This window comes from Pyrus communis, chromosome 8 (genome assembly GCF_963583255.1).
Source record: "Pyrus communis chromosome 8, drPyrComm1.1, whole genome shotgun sequence".
NCBI classification, from domain to species: Eukaryota; Viridiplantae; Streptophyta; class Magnoliopsida; order Rosales; family Rosaceae; genus Pyrus; species Pyrus communis.
Genome location: NC_084810.1, coordinates 2174460 through 2199543, shown reverse-complemented (window position 1 = coordinate 2199543; position 25084 = coordinate 2174460). Strand labels below are relative to the sequence as shown.

The window sequence follows — 25084 nt, the reverse complement described above, 5'->3', positions numbered from 1 at the left end:
AATCTACTCAACGTGAATTTGTTAGTGATTACCAAACTTTATTCGAGTTGGACGCTCACATTCTCTCGAAGCTTGAGCGAACAAGGACTAGAAAGTATGTTGATAAACTGCTGGAGAAAGAAGTTTCTGCTAATCCAGAGGTTGGAGGCATCTGCGGAGAGAGTCGTAGAATTGGAGACGAGAAGTTGAAGAATCATACGTAACGGTTCAGAAGTATCGGACGAGGAAAGCATGCTAGCGGTGGATTTAGAGTAGTGAGATTGTTAGCAAGTTTTTGGAGAAACCCATCCAGTTCTTGAGGAATCGTGAGGGGGACTTGGAGGAGTAGTTGAAGGAAGTGTAGTTTCTTGTGACTATTCTTGAAGAGTCCTGTTTGACGGAGAAGACAGTACGAATTCATGGCTAGCTAGCTGCCTCTAACAACTATTCTTTTATGTAAAGAGATTAAATTTGTAGATTAAATTTGCAAACTAAATGATGTGTTGCCAATTATAATTAAACACATTAATCAACACTTAAGTAATAATTCAATTATCAATTTCCATAACATTTAGTTATCACATTTAATCTCCCTAACATTATCCCCCCTCTCTCTCTATCTATATATATATATATATATATATATATATATATATATATATTCTTGCAATGCCACAAGATATTGATTTGTTTGCAACGAGAATATAACGGTGAATAACAAGCAGAAAAGGGGATTAAACGAATCCGCACCTTTTTTTTTTAAATTTTAAAGTTAATTGTTTAGGAGGCCCATTAACGCTTCCTGCTCTCAATCATAAAGATGTATGCTAAGCACACAATGGTATCACTGGCCAAGTTCTCAGTTCGCTTAACTGAAAAAACTGCGGAAAAACAGTAGCTGCTGCCAGCACTATCGTTAGGTGCAACGAGGATAAAGTCAAGTGTATCCTTCGCTACTTAATAATTGCGCTATCGATGAACGAATCTTCTAATTTTGTTGTGCAATATTCTACACTAAATTAATAGAACGCAAAACAAATGAAAACAAAACATACTCTCATCCCTTAGCTCTTATTTAAGATCACAACCCGAAATTTACAACATTTAGTTGGCATACAAGTCCTGATCTCTTACTTAAGGTTACAAGCCAACATTTACATTAGTTGACAGCGTTATAATATACATATAGGTACCACAGAAGTCCTGATCTCTTATTCAAGGTTACAACCCAACATTTACATTAGTTCACCGCGTTATAATATACATATCGGTACCCCAAAACTCCAACATCCTCCTCCTTAGGGCTTCTCACAAAACCTCGAACTTTCATGCATAAACCCAGCCGTGCTGAGGCTGCTCATTTGGTCCTTCGAAAAACAACTCATCTTTCTGGTTGTTGAAAATACTCTCCACCTCGCTCGCTGGCACGTTAAACGACAGCTCCTTGGCTTGCCTATCGAACTGGCTCACCACATTGTTCTTCCCTGCCAGTGGAAACCTAATGTTGTCTCGAGCATTGACTTCGAAGCAGAGGAGTTGGAGGTTATTGTTCCTTGAGGCAATGATTGTGACAGGATGGCCGGCGGGGGCAACAAACACCGCTCCGCGCCTCAAGTCTCCGCTCATCTTTTGGTAAGTTGGGCTGCTCTTTTGTCTCTGCTGTGACCTTCCACTGTGCTGGCGTTGTTTACCAACATGCGGGCATGCCATCTCAAAGTGGCCTTCACCATCTAGCACAACTGATATCTTTGTAGCCCTTGAGTTGAAAAATGGACCTTCCATAGCACCCTGTATCACAACAAAAACAGAGAATTCATTGGTTACTCATTTTTAAGCTACGTAGGATTTGTGTGAATTGGATTGGTAAAATTTAAAAAGAAATACCAACATGTCGCTCTTCTGAATTCAAGAGTTCAGTGAAATCACTGTCTGCAACATATCTAAGTAGATACTTTTGCGAAATCACATTTTGACACGCATACGCAAAATTAAGTCATTAGACACGAAAAGATGAGTTTACAAGCTTATATGAAAGAAGCAAGTCCACACTTAATAAGAAAAGTCAATCACTAAAAACGTGAAAGGATCGATGATTTATAAACTTATGTAAAGAAGTCATCAAAAACATGAAAGGATGAATTTATGCATGTGTCCAACTATGGTTTGTGAAAACATGATTTGCAGCTCGAACCAGTATTTTTTTCATATATTCTTACCCTGGTGATGTTAGCAAAGGAGACGAGGAGGTCAAACTCCTGAAGCTGCTTGAAGTCTTTGAAATCAGCTTCAAAGAGACGGCCAAACTTGTTTTCTTGGGAAGCATGCTTCTTAAAAAGATTGAATGAATCTTTTGAAGATGATTCACCGCCATGGAAAGGCAGCGGCCAAATGCCTTCACTGCCGCCATGACCATGCTGCTGGCTCATTCTCTGTACTTGTTCTTTGGAGGCCCTTATGATGCTGCCTCGCCTCTGCTGCCCAAATAGTCTATCCAACTTATTCCTATCCGTCTGTTTAATTAGAAGCACAAACATATTTAACCCGCCATATTAGTAAAAACGCACAAATATTCAACAGAAATGGAATTGAAATATGTTACCTTAAAAGCGGCTTGGAGAACTTCGGGGCTGAATGCTTTGAAAAAGGATTCGGGGTCTTGGCCGCCGGCCGAGTGAAACGCCTCGTATTCTCCGGGGGTAGAGACTGTTTTGAGAAGTTCGACAATATGGAGCCCTTCATTCTCGTCTCTGTTGAGTATATAAAATGGGGTGCCTGCCGGAATCCTAAAGAGATCTCCACGTTCAAGATTATGGCTCTCTTTCTTCTCCTCCTTCACCACAGTGATTGTTGGCCGACCTTTATTCACATAAAACGAGAAAAAATGGATTATTTAGGACCCAAAAAGTGAAAACTTTGTGGTTGTGGTATTAACGTCTTAATGAGTTAATAAGCGTACACATAATACATCTTATTATGTAGGACTGAAATCAGCACCACATAGATTATAGTTTCAATAAATATATAACAGTATATTACGTACTATCAATAAATATATATAGTCATGTTACATATTATGATTAGACGTGATTCCAGTGCCCCACAATAATTAAAATAATTAGGACAATTACTAAACAAGTGACTTGCCTTGGAAAACAAATAGGACACAATCGGCATCAAGATGAGTTGGAGCAACGAATGCATGAGGTTCCGTGACAAGAAACCCGACTCGAAAATTCTCAATCCCACGCAGAAGATCAGACCTTTCGTTGAATTTCTGCAGAACCTGAACCCTACCTTCCTCAGTTTGAACCCTCGTCTCGAAATGCTGGTCTTCGAAGAAGTAAGGATTCTCGTCTCCTTCTTCTTGTTGTTGTTGCCCTCGCCCCTCGAACTCCTCTCTCTCACGTATGTAAAAACTTCCTCCTTCCCCTCCTCCTCCTTCCCACCTCCCCCGCTGCTCCTCCTGCTCGCTCTTCTGCTTGATGTAGTCCTCGCACTTCCTCTCGCACTGTTTCTTCTGCCACTCCTCAAACCCTCGCTGGTGTTTGCACTGGTGCTTACACTGCTTCAGCTCCGGATCTTCCAAAGCCACAGCAACAAAAGCACTCAGGAAAAAAGCAGACAGCAGCAAGCAAACCACAAGTACCCTACCTTTCAAATCCATAACTCTATACGAATATATCTCAGATTTTTGCTTAGTTTTTCTGATGGAGGTGATGAACGCAAGAAAACTATAAATATGGAGAGATTATGGGATAAGGAAGTAGGATCGAAGCCATGCATGACGACGAGTGTCCAGTGTCCGTGTTACGTGTCGATTGATGGATCAATCCAGAGCTCCAATGGAGTATATATATTTCGATATGCCTTCTAAGCTTTTGTAGCGTCAGGTTTTGGTTCTGGATTTGCTTTGGATTGCTTTGTCCTGTAGTACTTTAATTATTTCGGAAGTAGAAAAAGTTGGGGGATTTTTTTTCTGGCGAGTTTTATCGGCATGCAAAAGGATGCGTCTGCTGTGTGTCTTGTGCAGCGCTCGCCATGTCCATGTGAATCACATGGCAGGAGCCCGTACGGACATGTAAGGTTCTAGCTAACAAACAAATTTATCCATTGACTTCCTCAATTTATTTTCGTTTTTAAATTTATTTTCTTGTCACATTTTCTCACTAGTATCTTGCAAATTTTCGTTTTGAATTATAACGTAGATATTGATTTGAATTTCGGTTCAAAATAATTCACATCATAATATTTTTTTATTATAACTTCGTCATCAAGTTAATGTTATTTCTTCACTTTTATGATGGAGGTTTTTTTTCACTCTTAGTTGAAAGGCTAATCGAGTCAGAGTATGTCAGTTTATCAGGGTTGTTATATTTTGATATGGGCTCCATCATATCCCGAGCACGACTCCGCCATAGCATAATATTGTTCGTTTTGGGTCTCGACCATGCCCTCACGGTTTTCTTTATGGGAACTCAAACGAGAACTTTCTAGTGGGTCACCCATCTTAGGAATGCTCTCACCCGAACTCGCTTAACTTCGGAGTTCCGATGGAATCCGAAGCCAGTGAGCTCCCAAAAAGCCTTGTGCTATATGAAGATGGGCATGTACATATAAGGCATAGAGGATCTATTCCCCTGAGCGATGTGGGATCTAACAGGAGTGCCCGTTAGCTGCGATGTGCTTCTCAACAGTCATGTTGATTCTAAGTTACATATGCTGCTTCTCAACTGGCAGTGGTAGCAAAGAGTTTGGGCGAGTGTGAAGCCATGGCTAATGGGTTAACGTATAAATAACAAGCTTTTTTGTTTTCGGGTTTAATTTCTAACAGATTCTACTACAATGGTTTAATTTAATTTTTTTTACCGCAGAAACTATCTTTTGACTACTCTAACACCACGATGACCATTTATCCAATTAGGCATGACCCAAGCACCTTTCCGATTGTTTGCCAAACATATGTAGAAACGTTTTGTGTTATCTTGAAAAAATGTATCCACTGTTAGAGATCCATGTATTTGTATGGCGATCTGAAATGGTCCATATGCAAGAATAAGTTCATCTGAGATTTTAAGTAAATTAACGGCCTTAAACCTGAGAAATCCTATAGCAATCAAGCCGTTTCGTTTGTCCTATGTTACCAACGAAATAACAAAATGTAGGCACATATTCAGTACAAGAAATTCTTAAACCATTTTCACCAAACATACGAGAACTAATATGCTCCCATTTCTTCCGGGTTTTGACACAAATGGTCTCATTTCTTTCTGCTACAATCTTCCATCCAAGCTTCAGAATGATAGTAGGAGACTAATTATCTCAAAGTTCAGGCATTCCCTTCCCCGTCTTAGCGTCATATGTCTTCTCCAACACGACATCCATCAGAGTGTCCTTGGGGCCAGCTGCAACCAAAGTTTATTTTTTATTATCAGCAGAAAACATGGCGAACTGAGATATTTGTTATATAAGTAGCAACAAAAGAATATAGATTTCAGGACTTGAGATAAGTACCAACAGTAGGTCTTGGAGTAGTCCTTATTTTCAAGATCTCAGGACGAGGGATTATAGATCCCGATGCGCCTAATCCTCTAGATACTCGAACTTTCGTTCCATCCTCAAGATATCTCACACCGACCTTAACAGGCCTCCTGCAGGATGAAAATTTTGATCACCACACTGAAAGTGAAACAAAGGAAAAAAACATAATGTGAAGATGAGTGCATCCATACCCTGTCACCGGATCAACAACTTGCACATTTGAGGCATGGAGAGGCGCTTCGACAGTGAAAATCCCACCTTCATGACCTTGGCCTTGCTTGATATGTTTCTTTACCTGCAATGACAGAGTAATTGTTCAGCAGCAACCAAAATCCAGATAACTCATTGGAACCGAATAAACAAAAGCCTTGAGCATTGAAAGAAATTAGATTGAAACGATCAATTGGATAGAAAAAAGCCTTGAATATCATATACTACATTATTCTCGTCTGCATGGTATCCTTCAGGCCCCAATGATTTTTTCAACACAATGGGACACATTACATAGGCATTGCACAAGACAGCGAATTTCACTACTAAGATGACCCTTAGAAGAGCTTCCAACCGTCAAAGATACTTTTAATAAATAAGCACACTGTCCACAGACTACCAACCACATTACACTGGCCAATTCCACTTGCTCAATGGTAGGCGTGAGAAAAGTGCATAACCCCAAAAACATGATCGAACATTTTTGTTGCGATAATCATAGAGATCATCTACAATCTCAATCGGATTGGAGTGACCAGAACAGAACGGATCCATAACAAGTTTTCTCATGAAGAAAAATGCTATAATATTGAATGAAACAGTATATAAAGTTGCTCAAAGAATTGCAAGACAAAATCAGATAAACCAAAACAGTATTACCAAATTACAAATCATAGGGCTAGACTAATACCAGATTTTTGCCTTCCACGATGACACGATTCTGAGAGCGAATGACTCGTTTGATGACACCCGTCTCGCCCTTGTCTTTGCCTCTTGTTATCATCACCTGCACATGAGAATAGAAAATTGTTAATTAATAAATAATAGATAAAGAAAGAGGGACAGAGAAAATGATATACATTCCCCCCTCACATTATCTCCTCTGAGAATCTTCCAGTGCCTAATGAGTTTCTCAGCTGCTTTCCAACCCATTTCGAATTAAACCCAGATATCTCCTGCAGAAGCCAACAACAAACATTACAACCAAAATTTTTGGTATTTCAAAGGCAGATTAAGATCACACTCACATCAAATGATCAAATCACATAGCATACGAAACAACCTCATTTCCTAATCAGCAAGTGGGTTAATCTAATTTTTCCTGATAAATACAATTTTCATAGAAAATATTGGATTTAAAAGTAAAGAAGCGAACAACCCAATTGCCAAACGAGTTCCAACTTGTCAAAACTCTTTGAGACATTTCGTCAAGCACCTGGTGGTCATGCTATGCTTAACGAGAAATTACAAGAAAAAAAAGGTACTAACCATTACACGAGAAACAATAAGCTCAACCAAGTACAGGAAAACCCGAAATTACTCACAGTTAACTCGGCGTCCCTACGAACTGTGGATTTCGCCCAGAAAAGCTCGCCCGGCAGAAGAAAAAAAGAACACGACGAAGTTCAGAGTTGGGAAAGGCTTTAGGGGAAGAGAGAAGAAAACGATTTCTATGGTTTTATGATTTCTTTGGGCTTCAGGTTGGGCCCATCTTCCATTTATTGACTACAGGCCCAAGAAAAATCACTAACACGAGTGGTTTGTAATTTAGGCATGAATTTGGTGGAATTTGTTTCGAGGTGGAGTCAAATTAGAATTTTGAAGTATTTAAAAAGATTTTAAAATTATGGGATAGTTAATCGGATTTTAAGAGACATTCAGCCAAAATGATTCTCAAATACATGAGACATAGCACGAATGTGACATCCCACATCGTCCAGGGGAGTGATCCTTATATGTATATTCTCATCCCTACCAAGCACGAGGCCTTTTGGGACCTCACTGGCTTCGGGTTCCATGGGAACTCTGAAGTTAAGCGAGAAGGAGGCTAGAGCAATCTCATGATGGGTGACCCACTGGGAAGTTACTCGTTAGTTCCCAAAAAACAAAACCGTGAGGATGTGTTGGGGGTCCAAAGCGAACAATATCATGCTACGGTGGAGTCGGGCCCGGGAAGTGGTCCCGCCCGGGCGGGGATGTGAAATTTGATATCAAAGCCTAACCCTGGCAGTGGTATGCCGACGAGGACGTCGGGCCCCTAAGGGGGGTGGATTGTGACATCCCACATCGCCCAGGGGAGTGATCCTTATATGTATATTCTCATCCCTACCTAGCACGAGGCTTTTTGGGAGCTCACTGGCTTCGGGTTCACTCCGAAGTTAAGCGAGAATGGGGCTAGAGCAATCCCATGATGGGTGACCCACTGGGAAGTTGCTCGTGAGTTCCCAAAAACAAAACCGTGAGGGTGTGCTGGGGGTCCAAAGCGGACAATATCGTGCTACGGTGGAGTCGGACTTGGGAAGTGGTCCCGCCCGGGCCGGGATGTGACAACAAAACTCAATTTCTACATTTTACATTATCACTATCTTCTACTTCTTGCTTTTCCAATTAACCAATTACCTCCAACAAATATAATGTATTCAGAAGTAGATGTGATAGGACCAATCTAATCTGCATATGTATAACCTTCAACATCCAAATGATCATTCTTTGAAACACCAAACCGTTACAAGGAACTAACTTCAAATCTCTCTCAATATGAGCCACAATATTCGTGTGAGAATCACTAGGCAAAAGTGCATGAATTGTCTCGCTACACTAGCTCAAGATATAAACTTAGTCGGTGATTCTGCTCAATCGAATGCTATCAATTGGTTTGCAAACCAACATGCCAGTTTCAACCAATAAATCAAGTACATATATATATATATATATATATATATATTTTTTTTTTTTGACAAGAAAATACCAGTTTTAAACTAATCCATATAACTTAGTCAATGATTCTGCTAAATCAGAGTAACAATAAGTTTGCAAACCAACATACCAATCTCAACCAATAAATCAAGTGCATATTTTATTTTATTTTTTTTATAAACAGGAGAATACCATGAAGCAACCTCAATTCCAAAATATTTTCTCACCCAATTCCTTCAATTCATGCTTAGAAGCTAGATACCTTTAAGGGCAGTATTGTAATTCCTCATTATCATCACCAGTTACCACCATATCCATCAACTTAGATAATCGATTTAGTTAACTTATCCTTTCGCCGCTTCAAAAACAAAATATATACAAAGACTTCCGAATTTTTACACATAACACCTTTCTTGGAAGCTATATCAATGGTAGGTGGAAGATCAATTTACTTTCTCCATGAGATCATTACAGAGGAAGACATTTATAACAACCATTTATAGCAGAGGCTAATTCAGATAGCAACTAGGGACAAAATCACCAGCGTATGATACCATACCATGAATGACTATTGCACCAGGAGCAAATATAGAGAGAATTGAAAAGAAAGATTCATCACAGCGGAGTCTAGCAGTGCTCATTTTTATAATTTACCATTTATCTAGCAATTTTCTGTGCTTCACCGATTCTTTATATAATCATGTAGAACTTTTGCAATCCAAATCTGATTGCAATGTGGCAAAATATCCGGACTCTTAAGAATTGTTTCCTCATCTAGGTAAATATTGAGGATGTAAACGTTGACCTTTGTATTTACTAATAATTTTCTCTAATTGGCAAAAAAAAAAAAAATTGTAAAAAAAAAAAAAAAAAAATCAGATTAATATCTAAATAAAGTATATGTAGACTGATGCCAGATTGTGCCTTCTACTATTACACGATTCTGATAACGTTCTAGGATTATTACTACAAATACGTTACTTGAGAGGATTCGTTGTATACTTATATCTAATTCCATATTAATTTTTTAAATCTACACACATTTGAAGCCTATAAATACAAGGATATAAAAATGACATCACACGTCTAGAGTTATTTGTAAGATTTTCACCTTCTACAAAATATATTTTGCTCTCTCTGAAATTTTAATTGTAAAGTTGAGATGGCAAAAAACGTGTCCTTCCTCGGTTTTTTAATCATTTTTGTTGTTCTTGGTTCAGGTAATTGATCTCCTTATAGCCTTTTTTGATTAACTATTATATGTAAATTGATTTTTGATCAATTTCTCTCAAACTTTGAGTTATCAAACTATGCATGTCATAAAACTAAATGAGATTAAAAATAAGCTAAAATTTCAACAAACGTTGTTGCATCATTTCTTAAATGCATTAAGTTTTATTTTGCAAGTGGTGGATAGGGCATTTTTCTCAATCCACTGCCTCCGGTTTTTAAAATTTTCCGTCTCTTAATTTAGTAATATTATTTGTAATCAAAAGAATAAGTTTTATTTGAATGCTTAACTGTGATTTGTGTAGCTTCCGATACGGTGGCGATGAGACTTATGGATACCAATATTGGTGGTGGCTTCTGCACGTCGGTGGAATTAGATGTGCCGTGTGCAAATGCAGGGCAGGACAAACCATGCTTAGATAGATGTACCTCCAAATTTCCTGGATCCAATGGTAACAAAGTCCAGTCACGGTGTGGATATGTCCGTGGGCAAGGTATTGGAGTGTTGAGATGCACGTGCACGCATCCTTGCTAAATTGCTCATGCTATTATTCTCAGTCGTGTGTCTCTACATCGATTATTAATATTAATAAGAACAGAAATAAAACTAAATATTTTTTTGTTATTATTTATCCTCATTGTACGATAAATCTTGATTGTTATTGATGTATTAAAAAAATATTGATGGGATTATTTACTTCCACTCATAAATGGAGAAAAAATACTATTATATGGATTCATTCAAAGTTGTCTCTTGTTGATTCTAAGTTTAAACCCATAACGTATATGATTATGAATGTGAAACAAATAAAAATAAATACCTATTTAAGATGCTTTCTTGAATCACTACAAGACAAGGATTGTACAACAAATAAAAATAAATCAAGTACATAATTTCTTTTTTTTTTGACAAGAAAATACCAACCAATAAATCAAGTGCATATTTTTTTTTTCTAAACGAGGAAATACCATGTTTGGTTCAAGCAATCTCAATTCCAAGAAAATATTTTAAGTACTCACCCTATTCCTTCAATTCAAACTTAGAAGCTAGATACCTTTAAGAACAGTACTGTTATTCCTCATTTTCATCATTAGTTACTACGTATCCATCAACTTAGATAATCAATGCAGTTAACTTTTCCTTTCGTCTCTTCAAAAACAAAATATATACAAAGACTTCCGAATTTTACACACACCACCTTTCTTGGAAGCTATATCAGTGGTAGGTGGAAGATCCATATGCTTTCTGCTTGAGATCACACTACAGAGGAAGACATTTTTAACATCCATTTAGAGCAAAGGCCAATTCGGATAGCAACAAACGAAATCACCGGCGTATTACTATTTATGTAGCAATATTCAGTGCTTGACCGTTTCTTTATATAATCATGTAGAACTTTTGCAATACAAATCTGATTGCAATTCAGCAAAATATTCGGACTCTTAAGAATTGTTTCCTCATCTAGAGTAACTATTGAGGATGTAACGTTGATCTTTGTATTTAGTAATAATTTTCTGTAGTTTGAAAAAAGAAAAAACAATTGTAAAAAAATTCAGGATGATGGGTGTTTAAGTCGTGCGGGGAATATGGAAACCACTGAGCATGTTCTAAGGGATTGCCCCATGGCAGCGGCTGTACGGTTTTCAAGTTTAGGTTTGAGAGTGCAGGAATTTAGAAGGATGACATGCGGGATTGGTTGATTCAGTTGGTACAAAGTTCTTCCTCGCATACTTTTGATATGTGTCTCGTCCTTATTTGGACACTTTGGAGGACAAGAAATGAGTGGGTTTGGAATGGAACTCAACTACAACCAAGGGAGGTTGGAATTCGTGCAGAAGGTTGGTTATTAGAATATAAGAAGTCCCATGCCGCGTCAAAATTGCATTTAAACCAACCATCGTCAGGTTTATTCCATCGATGCTTGGTTCGATCAATTTTTTTCACTTGCGGTGAGTGCCACTTCTTATATTCTAATAACCAACATTCTGCATGAATTCCAAGGGAGGTTGGAATCCGTGCAGAAGGTTGGTTATTAGAATATAAGAAGTGGCACTCACCGCAAGTGAAGAAAATTGATCGAACCAAGCATCGATGGAATAAACCTGATGACGGTTGGTTTAAATGCAATTTTGACGCGGCATGGGACGAAGGGTCTAAGCGGGGAGGTGTGGGAGTGGTAATCAGGAGCAGCGGGGGAGCTTTCACTGCTGCATTGTCGAGACCAGTAAGGGCAGTGACGTCGGCACTGCATATGGAGCTTCTTGCTGCGCGTGGTGCAGTTTTGTTTTTCTAGCAGTTCTGTCCAAGAGGGACGAAGGTGGTCTTCGAAGGAGATTCAATTCTTACTATTGCAGCTATGAATAATCAAGGAAATCAGATTGAGGATTGTTCTTCTCTGGGGCCTTTGATTAACGATCTCCGTGAGTTCCTTACCGTTATTCCCCAGAAGAAACTAAGTCATATTAGAAGGGAGGCCAATCAGGTGGCGCACCGTCTTGCTCGCGTGGGGATTGGTTCAAGCCAAGAGTTAATTTGGCACGGGGAGCCCCCAGGTTTTATCATGGATGCTCTTTTAGAAGACATGTCTGCTTGATTGAATTTTACTTAGCTATGTGAGGATAGAAAACTATTAGTTGATTGTTAGGTGTGTAACGCTCTTTTTACTTTCGATCGGGTTGAAAGTCTCGGCAAGATTTTTATCGAGATCCATGGATGCATCGCTATCTTTCTATTTGTACGCTTCATTTCATTTTAATGAATATCATACTTTTTCTTAAAAAAAAAAGAAAAGAAAGGAAAATCAGATTAATATCTAATAAAGTATAGACTGATACCAGATTTTGCCTTCTACTATTAATTACACGATTCTGATAACATTCTAGGACTACTACTTGAGAATTGAGAGGATGCGTTCGGATACTTTTTTCCAATTATATGTATGTGGAGCAATGCCCTAGCTAATTAATACCATATTAATTGTTTAAATCTCCACACGTTTCAATTAAAGCTATAAATACAATGATACAAAAACGACAATTACACGTCTAGATTTTTCCTTCTCTGAAATATATTTCGCTTTCTCTAAAACTTAATTGTAAAGTTGAAATCAATGGCATAGCCACCCACAAGGCTAAGGTGGGCTGTAGCCCAGGGAGGTTTTCTGTAAGGGTAGTGCTATCCATACACTCATTTTCACTTCTTACACACCTCTCTTAATTGCCGGTTGTTCGGATCGAATGAATTGAAGATGATCACTAACAAAATATTAATAAGGCTATGTTGGAAGTAAAATGGGTTTGTGAATAGATCTATTCTTTTGTAAACTCATGCTTATAGCCTACTCAATTTCAATACAAATTATTATTTAATGTATATTTAGTAGAAGAGAGGTAGTAAATAATACGTTTTCTGCTAAAAATTATAAATTAGTTATATCTCTAGTCCCCCTTTATTCTATTCTTTAAAGAAAAAGACCATTTATCCTATGTAATTTAGCTTTATGTGCTTCTTACTCAAGAAAAGATTAATAAAGTTCTTTAAATACACAATCAAATCCCTATCTCCACAATTCTTGACTTTCCGTTGCAATTTTCCAATGAATGTCACCTTTGGCACGTTCTTAATCTCTTTATTTACTTATTCTTGATTTAATTAGTAGGTTAATTATTTATATGATCCTTGAATTTATTGGTTAGGATTATGATTTTGAGAATAAGTTATATTATATTGTTGTTCTTTTATATTGATTATTATATAATTTTATATAAGCAAAAAAATAAACATTTAATTTTATGGTACTATTTTCAGCTAGCCCACCCAAGAAAAAAATCCTGGCTCCGCCCTTGGTTGAAATGGCCAAAAATTTGTCCCTCCTCAGTCTTTTAATGGGTTAATTATACTAACACTCCATGAAGTTTATCAAGTTTTCACAAAACCCTCTCACGTATAAGACATTACACTAACACCACCTCAGGTTTTAATTCACTTTCACATAACCCATTCAATCAATATTCTGCTACTAAATTGACAACTTTACCCTTATAACTATTTAATTAAATAATAAAGAAATATATTAGAAAATAAAATATTAAAAATAAATAAATTAAACATAAAAAAATAAATTTAAAACTTCTAAACTAGGGCTACTGCGTCTACCAATCGAGCAAGCCTTTTGCCTTAGATCGCATCCATGTCTTCCAAGCAAGGTGGAATAGCAAAGCCCTTGGAGGGACCCGAGGCTGAGAAGGAGTATGACGAGTCTGATTTGGCCAATCTTCAGAAGGAAAAAGATGAGGAAAAGGCACTGAAGGAGTTGGGGAGGGTTTAGGGATGAAGGTGGCGATGGTGGGATGGCGGGAGGAAAAACTGTGGGTCGTGGAGCTGGGGAGGGTTTAGGGTTTTCTTTCATTTTTCTTTCAATTTTTTAAGTTTTTAATTTTTTTTAATGTTGAATTTATTTATTTTTAATATTTTTTTTCCAATATTTTTTTTATTATTTAATTAATTAGCTATAAGGATAAAGCTATCAATTTATTAGCAGAATGTTGACCGAAGGGGTTCTATGAAAGTAAATTAAAACGTGAAGGGTGTTAGTGTAATGTCTCATACGTGAGGGGGTTTTGTGAAAACTCGATAAACCTCAGAAGGTGTTAGTGTAATTAACCCATCTTTTAATCATTATTGTTGTTCTTGGTTCAGGTAATTGATCTCCTTATAGCCGTTTTTTGTTGACTATTATACGCAAATTGATTGTTGATCAATTTCTCTCAAACTTGAGTTATCAAACGATGTATTTGATAGACCTCAATGAGATTAAAAATAAGCTAAAATTTCAACAAACGTCGTTGCATCATTTCTTAAATGCATTATGTTTTATTTTGTAAGCAGTGGATAGGGCATTTTTCTCAATCTATTGCCCCCGATTTATAAAAAATTTTGTCTCTTAATTTAGTAATATCATTTGTAATGAAAAGAATAAGTATTATTTGAATGCTTAACTGTGATTTGTGTAGCTTCCGATACGGTGGCGATGAGACTTATGGATATCAATATTGGTAATGGCTTCTGCACGTCGGTGGAATTAGATGTGCCGTGTGCAAATGCAGGGCAGGACAAACCATGCTTAGATAGATGTACCTCCAAATTTCCTGGATCCAATGGTAACAAAGTCCAGTCACAGTGTGGATATGTCCCTGGGCAAGGTATTGGAGTGTTGAGATGCACGTGCACTCATCGTTCTAAATTGCTCATGCAATTCTTCTCAGTCGTGTGTCTCTTCATGGATTATTAATATTAATGAGAAGGACAGAAATAAAACTAAGTGTTTTTATGATTCAAACAATAGCGTTTTTTTGGTCCTTCTGTATCCTCCTTGCAGGATAAAGTTTAATTGTTGTTGCTGTATTCTTCTTGTGGACTTTTATGATATAAGCAATATTCTCCTTTTTCGCTTTGATGTATTAGAAAAAATTGATGGGATTATTTACGTCTATTCGTAAATGGAGAAAAATTACTATTATATGGATTCAACGTCTCTTGTTGATTCTAAGTTTAAGCTGAGAACATATATGCTTTGTCGAATCACTAGAAGACAAGGATAGTACAACAAATAGGTAAACAACTATTCAAAGCCAAATGTGAAAATCATGAACAAAGACGTATTCATAATTAAAAGACATACTGTTTGAATGAGTAATGCTAAGGAGACTAAATTAGCAAATCAGACGAGGTGTCATCCATAGAAAATGAGCATATTTATCAATGATTAAGTAATAATCCAATCACCAACTTCCATGCATGTCATTTAGTTTATAAAATTTAGTCTACAAATTTAATTTCCCTAGCATTACTCATGTTTGAATATCGAGGATTTGACAGTACTCGCTCTCGCGCTTACGCAGAGCCGTAGAGTGGGTAAAACAACACCACTCCACCCTTTGCCATTTGAAGTTGCTTTGTCATAGCACTCTCCTCCATCCATCTTCTTAGGTCACTTTTTCATCTGCAGCGGTGGTCATCCAAATTAGCGAAAAGATCAAATTGAAACACAACTTGTGAGTTTTTCTCCTGTAAATTAAGAGTTTCCTTGTTCTGGTCTTAATTGTGGTTGTTGATATGTATGGATGCTGGAAAGTGTGAATCCATGGGTGCTGGAAAGTGTGTATTTCGGTTTAAGTAGGTAAATTCATGCATGCCAATAATATGTTTGATTAATACCCAAGAGAGCTAGAGCGTAATTTGTTTTATGAAATTGTTGAGGATGTGGACTGTGCTGAACTTCATTTTTTTTTCACGATTTGTGCTGAACCTTAATTGTACCAGTAAACAACCAAATGGTAATGGTGTTTTATTAAGTTCTGTTATTGATATTGATAAGGAAAAAAGAACTTTGGAATAGGAAAAAAGAATGTTGCACGTGTCGCATCCTGAACTCGAGATCAGTAGAAAATTCAATCTTGAACGCATAAAAAATTAAATAGAACAAAAAAAACTTAAAGGGATAAAAAATTAATTAAATTCTTCTTATAAAAATAACTCATAATTATTCACAAGGCTAACACAAATAAATAAAGTAAAACTCTAGCCTCACATCTAATACGATCTCATCCCGTTTACCCCTCTTGACTATCTAGTTTGTAAGTCTGCATAACAATAGAGAGGTGAGCTTCTACTGCTCAATAGGGACATAAAACACAAAACTCAATTAAAACATATAGTCAGTCCTGGAGATTAATGACAATGCATAAATGCAATGCGACTTAACATCCTTTACCAACCCGTTAATATGTATAATAAAACACGGGACATGCACATCACATACCATGCATTATACCTCTGCAGTGGTGGTTCATATATTTTATTATACAAACAAAACCCTGTATCCCAAATTCTCATTTTGTTAGTCATCTTGTCTAACTCTTTGTCACTAGTCTCGAATAAAACTATGTGCACTTTGGGCTAACATGAAAAATGGTACCTACTCAAAGTTAAACTCACAAAAGATCCTTTCCAATTACCTTATTTTTAGAAATCCTTTCTCAACACCGAAGTTTTAACCACATCTCAGACAATGATAAATAATCTCAACTCATCTTTCACATATATGATAGTATATTCCCAACGAATAACATCCTAATACTAATTTCTTAATCAATAACAAATAAACACCTGACTAAAACAGTAATCTAATTAGCACATACATCCATATTAATCACCAATAACATGAGCAATGTACACTACATGAAATTTAATAAAATCAAACTCCATATAGGGCACTAATATATAACAGCAAAAGGCCTTATGGTCTCTAATTTAATATATTCAAGCAAAAGGCCTTACGTTTTAATTCATTTTCACATCACCCTTCAGTCAAAAATTCGCTAATAAATCGACAATTTTACTCTTATAACTAATTACTTAAACAATAAGGGTAAAGTTATCAATTTATAAGCATAATGTAATTAGTCTTAAATGTGAGGGAGTTTTGTGAAAACTCGATAAATCTCAAGGGTTGTTAGTGTAATTAACTCTTTCTTAAAACTATATATTTAACACGAAGTAAACATTAACCATAGTAGAAAGTAATTAATTGTGCTTAATTGTTAGATATTTCCTTATACCCTATGCAACAATAATACAATATACATTGCGTTTAGACCTTTTACTTACCAATTAATAATATGGAATATACTTGTTATGATATCTATGTACGTCAAATAATATTGTTTTCAGGCATAATATTTCCTAATAACCTATAAAATACATTGCATGAGGATCTGTTAATATAGTAAATTTTCATTTCGTATCTAGGTCTAAAAATATTGTGTACTATCATCCTTCTCTGTATAAAGCCTACCCTTCCTTTTAACTCTATAAATACAAGGTAATAGGAACCACGAGAACAATCTCATCACTATTCGTAGGTTTTCTCTACTTCACTAAAATACTCATAGTAAAATTAGGATGGCTAAAGCAACGTCACTGCTCAACTTTTTTCTCATCATCGTTCTTCTTGGTTCAGGTAATTAATCTCTCGACATTTTGTTACAGTTATTAACATTGTATAATACTAGTAGTTTACATACAAGAATCTATTAACAACGACTTATTTACGCTGGTATAGTAGTCATGGTGTAATTTTAATATTTTTTTGTTGTAAATTACCTTCATAATGCTTGACCAATTGTCATTTGTGCAGCTGCATCCATTATCATCTCTGCAGCTGCTGATGGGTGCATAGTTAAGACCCTGGAAGATTACCAATGCCCGAATGAAGGTTTCGATCCACAATGCGACTTGTTATGTAAGCAACGGCTAGATCCCAGAAGTAGGTCAGAATGCGATAGGGAAACTGGCGGGAAAACTAACATATGGTGCACCTGCTTGCTTGATTGTTAGGTGCATTTATTTCTCTATTGTATTATATCTCTCCATGGAATATCAATAAGGAAGAGAAATAAATAAAAGAATAAGGAAAACTAATAAAAAAAGCTTGAAAACTTTGAGTTTTAATGATAAGGACAAAATAAAGGGTAAAATAAATAGTACCAGAATTAACTTTTAGTGTAAAAATATGGTTTTTCGTTAAAGTGAACAGTACCGTGAACTTTTCGTTAAAACTCCCAAAAGAATATGCAAGGTATTAATAGTTTCTGGTTCAAAATTTCATCTTTGCTTCCAAGGTTTTGAGTTTTGAACATCCCCGCCTTCAGTATTGATTCAGAAAAAGAATATGTCTTGCATGTATTCAGCAACAAATAAAATTTAATTATTTGCCTTGTTAACCATTTTTCACCTTTTGCACATCTTTTTTAATTTTGGGTCATTGATTTTTCTTTAATTCGTTAATTCAATGGCTAGAAAATAAAACCGGTGGGTAGAATTTGAACAAAAGGTGCATAAATTATTTTTTTAATATACGGGTCCGTTAATTAAACTTGTCATGTATTCATGAAAGCCAACGACATCTTTCCTTCTCAAAAGAATTTTCTTGCTAAACAAAACATCAGAAGTCTGGTAACCCTACAATCAGATAGTTGGGTGCGAGAACCGAGCAGCATAAATAATTCGCAATACTATCATTGAAACTAAAAATCCATGAAACTCATGGATTTAATTTATTTAATTCATTTGATGAAGAGAGGAGTTAGTTAGGTTGTTGTGTAATCTGTTAAATAGATGATTGTGCAGTTGTAAGGCTGTTAAGTCAAGCTGTGCTAATATATAGAGTATATGTGAACGATTGTAACGACTTCTTGATTAAGAGAAATATACAGATTTTTCTTCCTCTTGATTCAACTTCTCTCTTCCTCACTGAGAGTCTGTTTCTTGGTTAACAATGGCTTACTGCAATATTACTGTTTATATGCTCAACACTCCCTTGCTATTTCTTTAATCCCAAAATTTGAAACAAGTAAATTGCTAGCGGGGGATCAAAATCGGAGTTTTGTAAATTGCGAGAGGGCTATGTTGCCATTAGTTTAAATCTAAACGTACATTCAGCTTAGTAAAATAAAAAAAAAAAAACAAAAAAAAAAAAAAAAAAAAAACCTCGAAAGTGTTTGAGTTAGCAAGTGGCGGATCCAGGATTTTAACATAGGGTGATCCAAATATAAAAGCTCCAAAAAAAAAAAAAAAAAAGAAGACGAAAATATCATTGAACAAATAAATGGCAAACTACAATTTTTCATTCATAATCTTTGTGCTAAACAAGTTAGAAATACTAAATTTTCATTCCTCGTGTAGAGTAGTTGTTCTTTACATTGCAAAGATAATGAAAAGAACTATTATTATGCTCATGAGTAGTTGTTCTTTACATTACATAGATAATGAAAAGAACTTTTGTTATGCTTAGATTTCTCGAAAGTAAATAGGAAATTAAGATCAAATCTCATTATTGAATTGAGAAGTAGCTACAAACAACAGCAAAAAATATGCACGAAAAAGGTTTTTTTTCTATAAAAAAACCCTCTTATGTACATTCGTAATTGATCACATTCCTTCAATAAGAAAAGAAAATATTTTTGTAACCAAAAGAAACTTGCTGCTAATACTAAGAAAAACTTTCAGACTATTTTTCTAACAGCTTGCTGCAAGTTTCTCCTTACCATTGGTAGAAGTTTCTTCCAATAACAAAAACACTTTCTTTTCTTATTGCTTGAATGAAATTGATTACAAACGTACATACACATCTCTTTTATAGAGATTTTACAAGACAACATAAAACATAGGTGTCCAAAAGTCTTTACTTTCACACACACCTTTAGACTTTTACCCCCAAACTTTATTCTTTTACATAGTATCACAGTATCACGTGAAGGTTTTTTTTAAAATTTTTTTAATGACTTGATTTAGGTAAAGTGAATTTAATTGAAAGAATCTGACAATTCTATAAAAGATGGTGAGTGCTGGTGCTCCATCATAATAGGATGTTCTTTTTATTTTTTTTAATGGTGAGTGCAAATATACGATGAGTAAAAAGATAAAACAAAGAGGTGGGCATAGTATCACCCTAAAAAAGTTATACTTATATTAGAAATTTGGTTTATTATTTTAATTTCTGGGCCAGGTGGGGCGGCCTCATTGGCCACCAATTGCAAAAGAAGTCAAAAGGTCTTACATCTAAACACACCATACCTCCTGGTATTATCTTACTTTTGTCATTATTGAAACCACGTCCTATTTCATGAATTTCAGTATTAATGAGTGCGCCAGGTGGAGCAGCCTCATTGGAGATTGATTACAAACAGAGACAAGAGGTTGCTCTGCATCGACTTCTTCTTTGGAACAAGGAGGCTCCTCCGCCATGGCTGTTGTTCTTCTCCACCACTGCCCTGACTTGAAAGATCCTCAAGCTATTTATCTGAGCTTCCAGGTGGTCCTAGGACCACCCTAGTCCCTTAATAGATCCGTCCCGCCGTCGGTGCGGTTCGTGGAGTTCGACAAGAATAATTCAAACATTTGAGAGGATTTGTTCAGATACTGATTTCTATTTATACCTAACACCATACTTATACTTTAAAATCTACCGACTTTTACCCCTATAAATACGACACTCCATGAATCACGATGTTAAGTATAGAGCTATTTGTAAGACTTTCTCCTAGTTTAAGATGGCCAAATCACTGTCATTCTTTAGCTTTCTGATCATCCCTGTTCTTCCTGGTTTAGGTTATCTTTTAAATGCCATACTGCAAGTACCAAACAATTAGTCTGTAGGACTAACTAGCTGATAACGTACGTTTTTAGTGTCCACGATATTGATTCATATTTAATCAACTGTATAATTACTCAAATGATTAACAAAGAAATAATATAAAAGGAATTTTCTTCTATTATCATATCACATGGATCCCGAGCCCTCGCATTTAGCCTTAGCACATTTACGCGCATGTCGCTGAATCTCCACCGCATATAGCCTTCACACATTTCACTAAAGGTGATGTGCCATGTCCTAAATCATTGGATTGTTGTGGTGGAGATTTAACAAAATGTGCATAAATGCGCAAAGGCTAAATGCAGAAACTCAGAATCGCATATCACAACATTGGTATACAATAACTGAAATTCTTATGGATCTGCAATTTCATGGTGTCTCTGGACCTATGACGATGGAGGAGGTACTTTGGTCATCGGATGAGGTGATGGGGAAAATTTGAACGGAATTGCCGTTTCCCTTTGGAGGTGCATCCTTGTCTAGATTGTGCAGGCTCTGTTTCTTGCGGTTCGTTGTGACACTGAGTTTCATCTGTGAATCCTATTTTACTGGTCATAGGCTCTAATCAGTTTGGGATTTTCTGATGTGCTGTTTACTCATTGTTCAGGATTTTCTGATGTAGTTGATTAAATCTGTGTACCAGAACCCTATCTGATGAAATGGGGTTATTTGTACTGGTCCAAACTTGTATTCGGCCCCAATTTATGAATGAATAATCTCTGTCTGGCTAGTTTTAAGTATTATGGAATGACCATATAAAACCACTATTAATGTTTTTCACCCTAAAAAATCAGCTCTCGGCTATAAGAGATTTTTCAGTGTGCACGAAATATGGGTGATACATCAAATGTCACTGTACAAGTAAGAGACACTTGAAAAATAGAACTCTCTTCCACTTATATAATGGCATTTTGTGTACCACTCCGTATTTCGAGCACACTGAAAAATTTATTCTCGGCTATTGCATACTCTAGGCCCAATGCACAAATATTAACATTAAATGACATGCATTTTGCAAGTGGTCATTTGCACAGTGGTGGACAAGTTTTGAGCCTTTACATGACGGTCCGGGTTCAAACCCCGTTGATGGAAAATTTAACATTTAATCTAACAAAATCTATAGTTTGACAAAAAAATAAAAAAAAAATAAAAAAACTAGATTTTAATCCTTAAATAAGATGAAGTTTAGAAAAATGTCTTATACAAGATTAAAAATTGATTTTAGTACCTAAATTCAATTTAATGCCCACATATTAAATGTCTTTTTTTTTTTTTAATTTTAATTTTTAATTTTTTATAATTTTATGGTGTTCATAAATTAAATTTTATGAAAATATTATAAATTTTAATTTTCATTATGGTAAGTATCTTATATAAGAAAATATTTTCGTAAAGATTTTTCGGTACACATGTTTTTGCATATTTTCTTATGTGCCACTAATTCATTACGATATGTTTAGATACGAACATTTCGATACACTAGGTTAGTGTAATATGTTTAGGTACGGACATTTCAGTACACTAATTTAGTAAAATATATTGTGATATGGACGTTTAGGTACACTAATTAGAGGAAGTAAAATAAATATAATGAATTAAAATGTGTATAATAATAAATAATTTTAATTTTAATGTAATGACATTAAATAAGATATCTATTAATTATTAAAAAAATATATTATAAATTTGAATTAAGTACACATTAGAGGACTAAAATCAATATTCAATCTAACATTAGGTTTTTATTGAATTTTAATCTTCTTCAAGGATTAAAGTTCAACACCACCCCCCCCCCCCCCCAACCCAAAAACCCAAAAAAAAGGCATGTATTTGGTGGTTTTGTGTATTTTTCCATTTCCTTAAAAGTCTTATGCAAATTATGGAGAACACAACTTAATCAGATTGTGTTTTTATGAAATTTTTTGTGATTAGATTCTTATTTCTATGTATGTGTAGTAATTATCTGTTTAAACCTACCCCAGTTGTCTGTAATTACAACCCTATATACATCATTTCTAAGACTATATTTTCTCTAAAATACTAATTTTACGATCAAGATGGCCAAAGTATCACTACTCCAAAGCTTTCTGATCATAGTTCTTCTTATTTTAGGTAATCTCGGAATGTCCTCTTGCAATTATCCATGCATGTATGCCATGATAGGCCGAAGGCTAGCTCAATTTTTACTTGATTACCAAGCATAATCATATTTAATTAACTATATTAACAAAATCTATAAATTTAGCTACAAATATGATGGCTATGAGACCCATGGATTCTGTTGGCGACTGCAAAGAGAGGCAATCTGATGTGGGATGCTTAACTACATTGGAAGAACAACGCTGCTTCGAAAGATGTCAGTCCAAATATCCCACAGGCAGGTTAGAGTGCGAGAATGTCTCTGGAACGCTCAACGGCCCAATTGTGTGCGCATGCAAATATCCTTGCTAGATATGCAAATATCTTCACAAATTATCACAATAAGAAAGAAATAAGGGTAATTTTCATTTTATTATGACAAAAGTGAGATGAAAAAAAAAAAAGTAAGTGTAGCAGAGTGCAATTTTTGTAAAAAAAGAAAAAGAAAGATAGTAAAATAGAAATTACCGAAGAAATAGTGTAAAATACTTTTGTTAATATAAGCAACATAAGTCATTCACCTATTTCTAAATCGTTTAATTAATTTCAGTATCATTGCCACTTTATACAATGGTCGAACGGGGAATTCAAATGACAATATGCCAAAAAAAAAGAAAAAGAGAGAACATGACAACAATTTTCAAAGTTGAAGAGAGAGAAAATAACCATTTCATATAAAATTCGCATCACAAATAGGTGTTGGTTAGCAATTTCGCATCACACGCACTTAAAATCTCATTTGGAAGTTTTATTATTCTGAGACTTTGAATGAATTATGTTGTGCGACTACTAAAAGCAACCTTAAAAATAATAATTTATTCCATGTGAGCCCCTTTCTTATTTTATCCATCTAATATATGCGAAAGTATATTAAGCTTAACTATTTATTATTACCATGGATTTTCAAAAAACAAATAACCTTGTTCCGTTTCAAAACAGTGAAAAGAAAAAAAGTGTTCGTCAAGTGAATTTATATTGGAAATTTGTGAATTTTGGTCATAAAAAAAAAAGATCTTTAGTGACAAAATTCATGTGAATAGGCATCATATATTGGTGTCAAGTTTTGATGCATCGTACATAAAAAAATTCCTAATGAGGTTAGACGACTCAGTGGCCAATGATGTTTGATCATTTTTGTGACAAATTTTGCACATTTTTAGGTGCTGCTTAAAGGACCTGTTTTCTTGTAGTGTCCACGATAGGGAAAATTGGAATTTGGGATTTTATTTTATAAAAAGAATTGTGATTTTTTTTAGTACATCGATATTTTTACACTAAAGGGAAGGAGAGTTTGGCTAAGCCACACAATGTACAGCTTAATTTGGTATCGAATTTGCCATTCACGAGATTCGAACCTAAGACCTTTCACTTCTAAGTGAAGAAGAATACCACCATACCATACGTAATATTGAGTGGCAAAAAGAATTGTGATTTATTATTCAAATATGGCATTCAAGAGACCCAAATAGTATATCTTGCGAGTTAATACAATACCCCTGAAAACTGCAAGAACGATGAAAACTCCTCAACAAATTAATCAAGGATAATACTTGTATTCCTTCTTTAGAGAATGCACTTATTTCCTCACCCGTAAATAAATATCTTTACTGTAAAAAAATTTATGATTAGAATCGTTCAATCTCTTAATCTTTATTTAAAGATCATTACTACAAAAAATCATTTGAATTGAATATCGTTTAGTCATATAACTGTATCAAATAAATCAACGTTTCATTATGAATATGTTACTTGGTACATACACAGTTAATTTATTGAAACATATGAATGAGTAGTGATGTCTATTTCGAATGATTTTTTTGTCTGTAATGATGATCTTCAAAAAAATAACAGCAAAACCACATCATTTATATGTTAGCTTCTATCGTTCACACAAAGCCACATAATTTAGCACATTGAGTGAAGTGGTAACAAAATGTCAAAACTAAGAAAGTATTTCTAAATGTAATATTTATTTATTTAAATTAACTAAGTATTTTATTTATTCTATAATATGTGAATTTCTTAGGTGTATTATTGAAAAATTTGTGAAAAATAACAGTAAAAGTATATACCTT

General features: G+C 35.3%; 2 protein-coding genes across 2 annotated transcripts; both read right to left on the bottom strand.

Moving 5' to 3' along the window:
- Nucleotides 1-1305: 1305 nt before the first annotated feature.
- On the bottom strand, nucleotides 1306-3643 carry LOC137741617 (vicilin Jug r 6.0101-like). Its single transcript, XM_068481313.1, has 4 exons — nucleotides 3124-3643; nucleotides 2579-2835; nucleotides 2196-2489; nucleotides 1306-1767 (listed from the first exon to the last, which is right to left on the bottom strand). The coding sequence occupies exons 1-4, from the start codon at nucleotides 3641-3643 to the stop codon at nucleotides 1306-1308; spliced, it is 1533 nt and encodes a 510-aa protein (XP_068337414.1).
- Nucleotides 3644-5024: 1381 nt separating this feature from the next.
- Nucleotides 5025-7189, bottom strand: LOC137743315 (uncharacterized). Its single transcript, XM_068483182.1, has 6 exons — nucleotides 7053-7189; nucleotides 6601-6683; nucleotides 6419-6514; nucleotides 5709-5812; nucleotides 5491-5627; nucleotides 5025-5381 (listed from the first exon to the last, which is right to left on the bottom strand). The coding sequence occupies exons 2-6, from the start codon at nucleotides 6658-6660 to the stop codon at nucleotides 5299-5301; spliced, it is 480 nt and encodes a 159-aa protein (XP_068339283.1). The 5' UTR covers nucleotides 6661-6683; nucleotides 7053-7189; the 3' UTR covers nucleotides 5025-5298.
- Nucleotides 7190-25084: the final 17895 nt, after the last annotated feature.

Coding starts and splice junctions, on each gene's coding strand:
- LOC137741617 (XM_068481313.1), bottom strand. CDS start 3,643: ATGGATTTGAAAGGTAGGGTACTTGTGGTTTGCTTGCTGCTGTCTGCT. Junction 2,836..3,123: donor TGTCCTATTTGTTTTCCAAG/GCAAGTCACTTG, acceptor ATGTGAATAAAG/GTCGGCCAACAATCACTGTG. Junction 2,490..2,578: donor TTCTCCAAGCCGCTTTTAAG/GTAACATATTTC, acceptor CTAATTAAACAG/ACGGATAGGAATAAGTTGGA.
- LOC137743315 (XM_068483182.1), bottom strand. CDS start 6,660: ATGGGTTGGAAAGCAGCTGAGAAACTCATTAGGCACTGGAAGATTCTC. Junction 5,813..6,418: donor TCGTGGAAGGCAAAAATCTG/GTATTAGTCTAG, acceptor CTGTCATTGCAG/GTAAAGAAACATATCAAGCA. Junction 5,382..5,490: donor TACTCCAAGACCTACTGTTG/GTACTTATCTCA, acceptor CTTTGGTTGCAG/CTGGCCCCAAGGACACTCTG.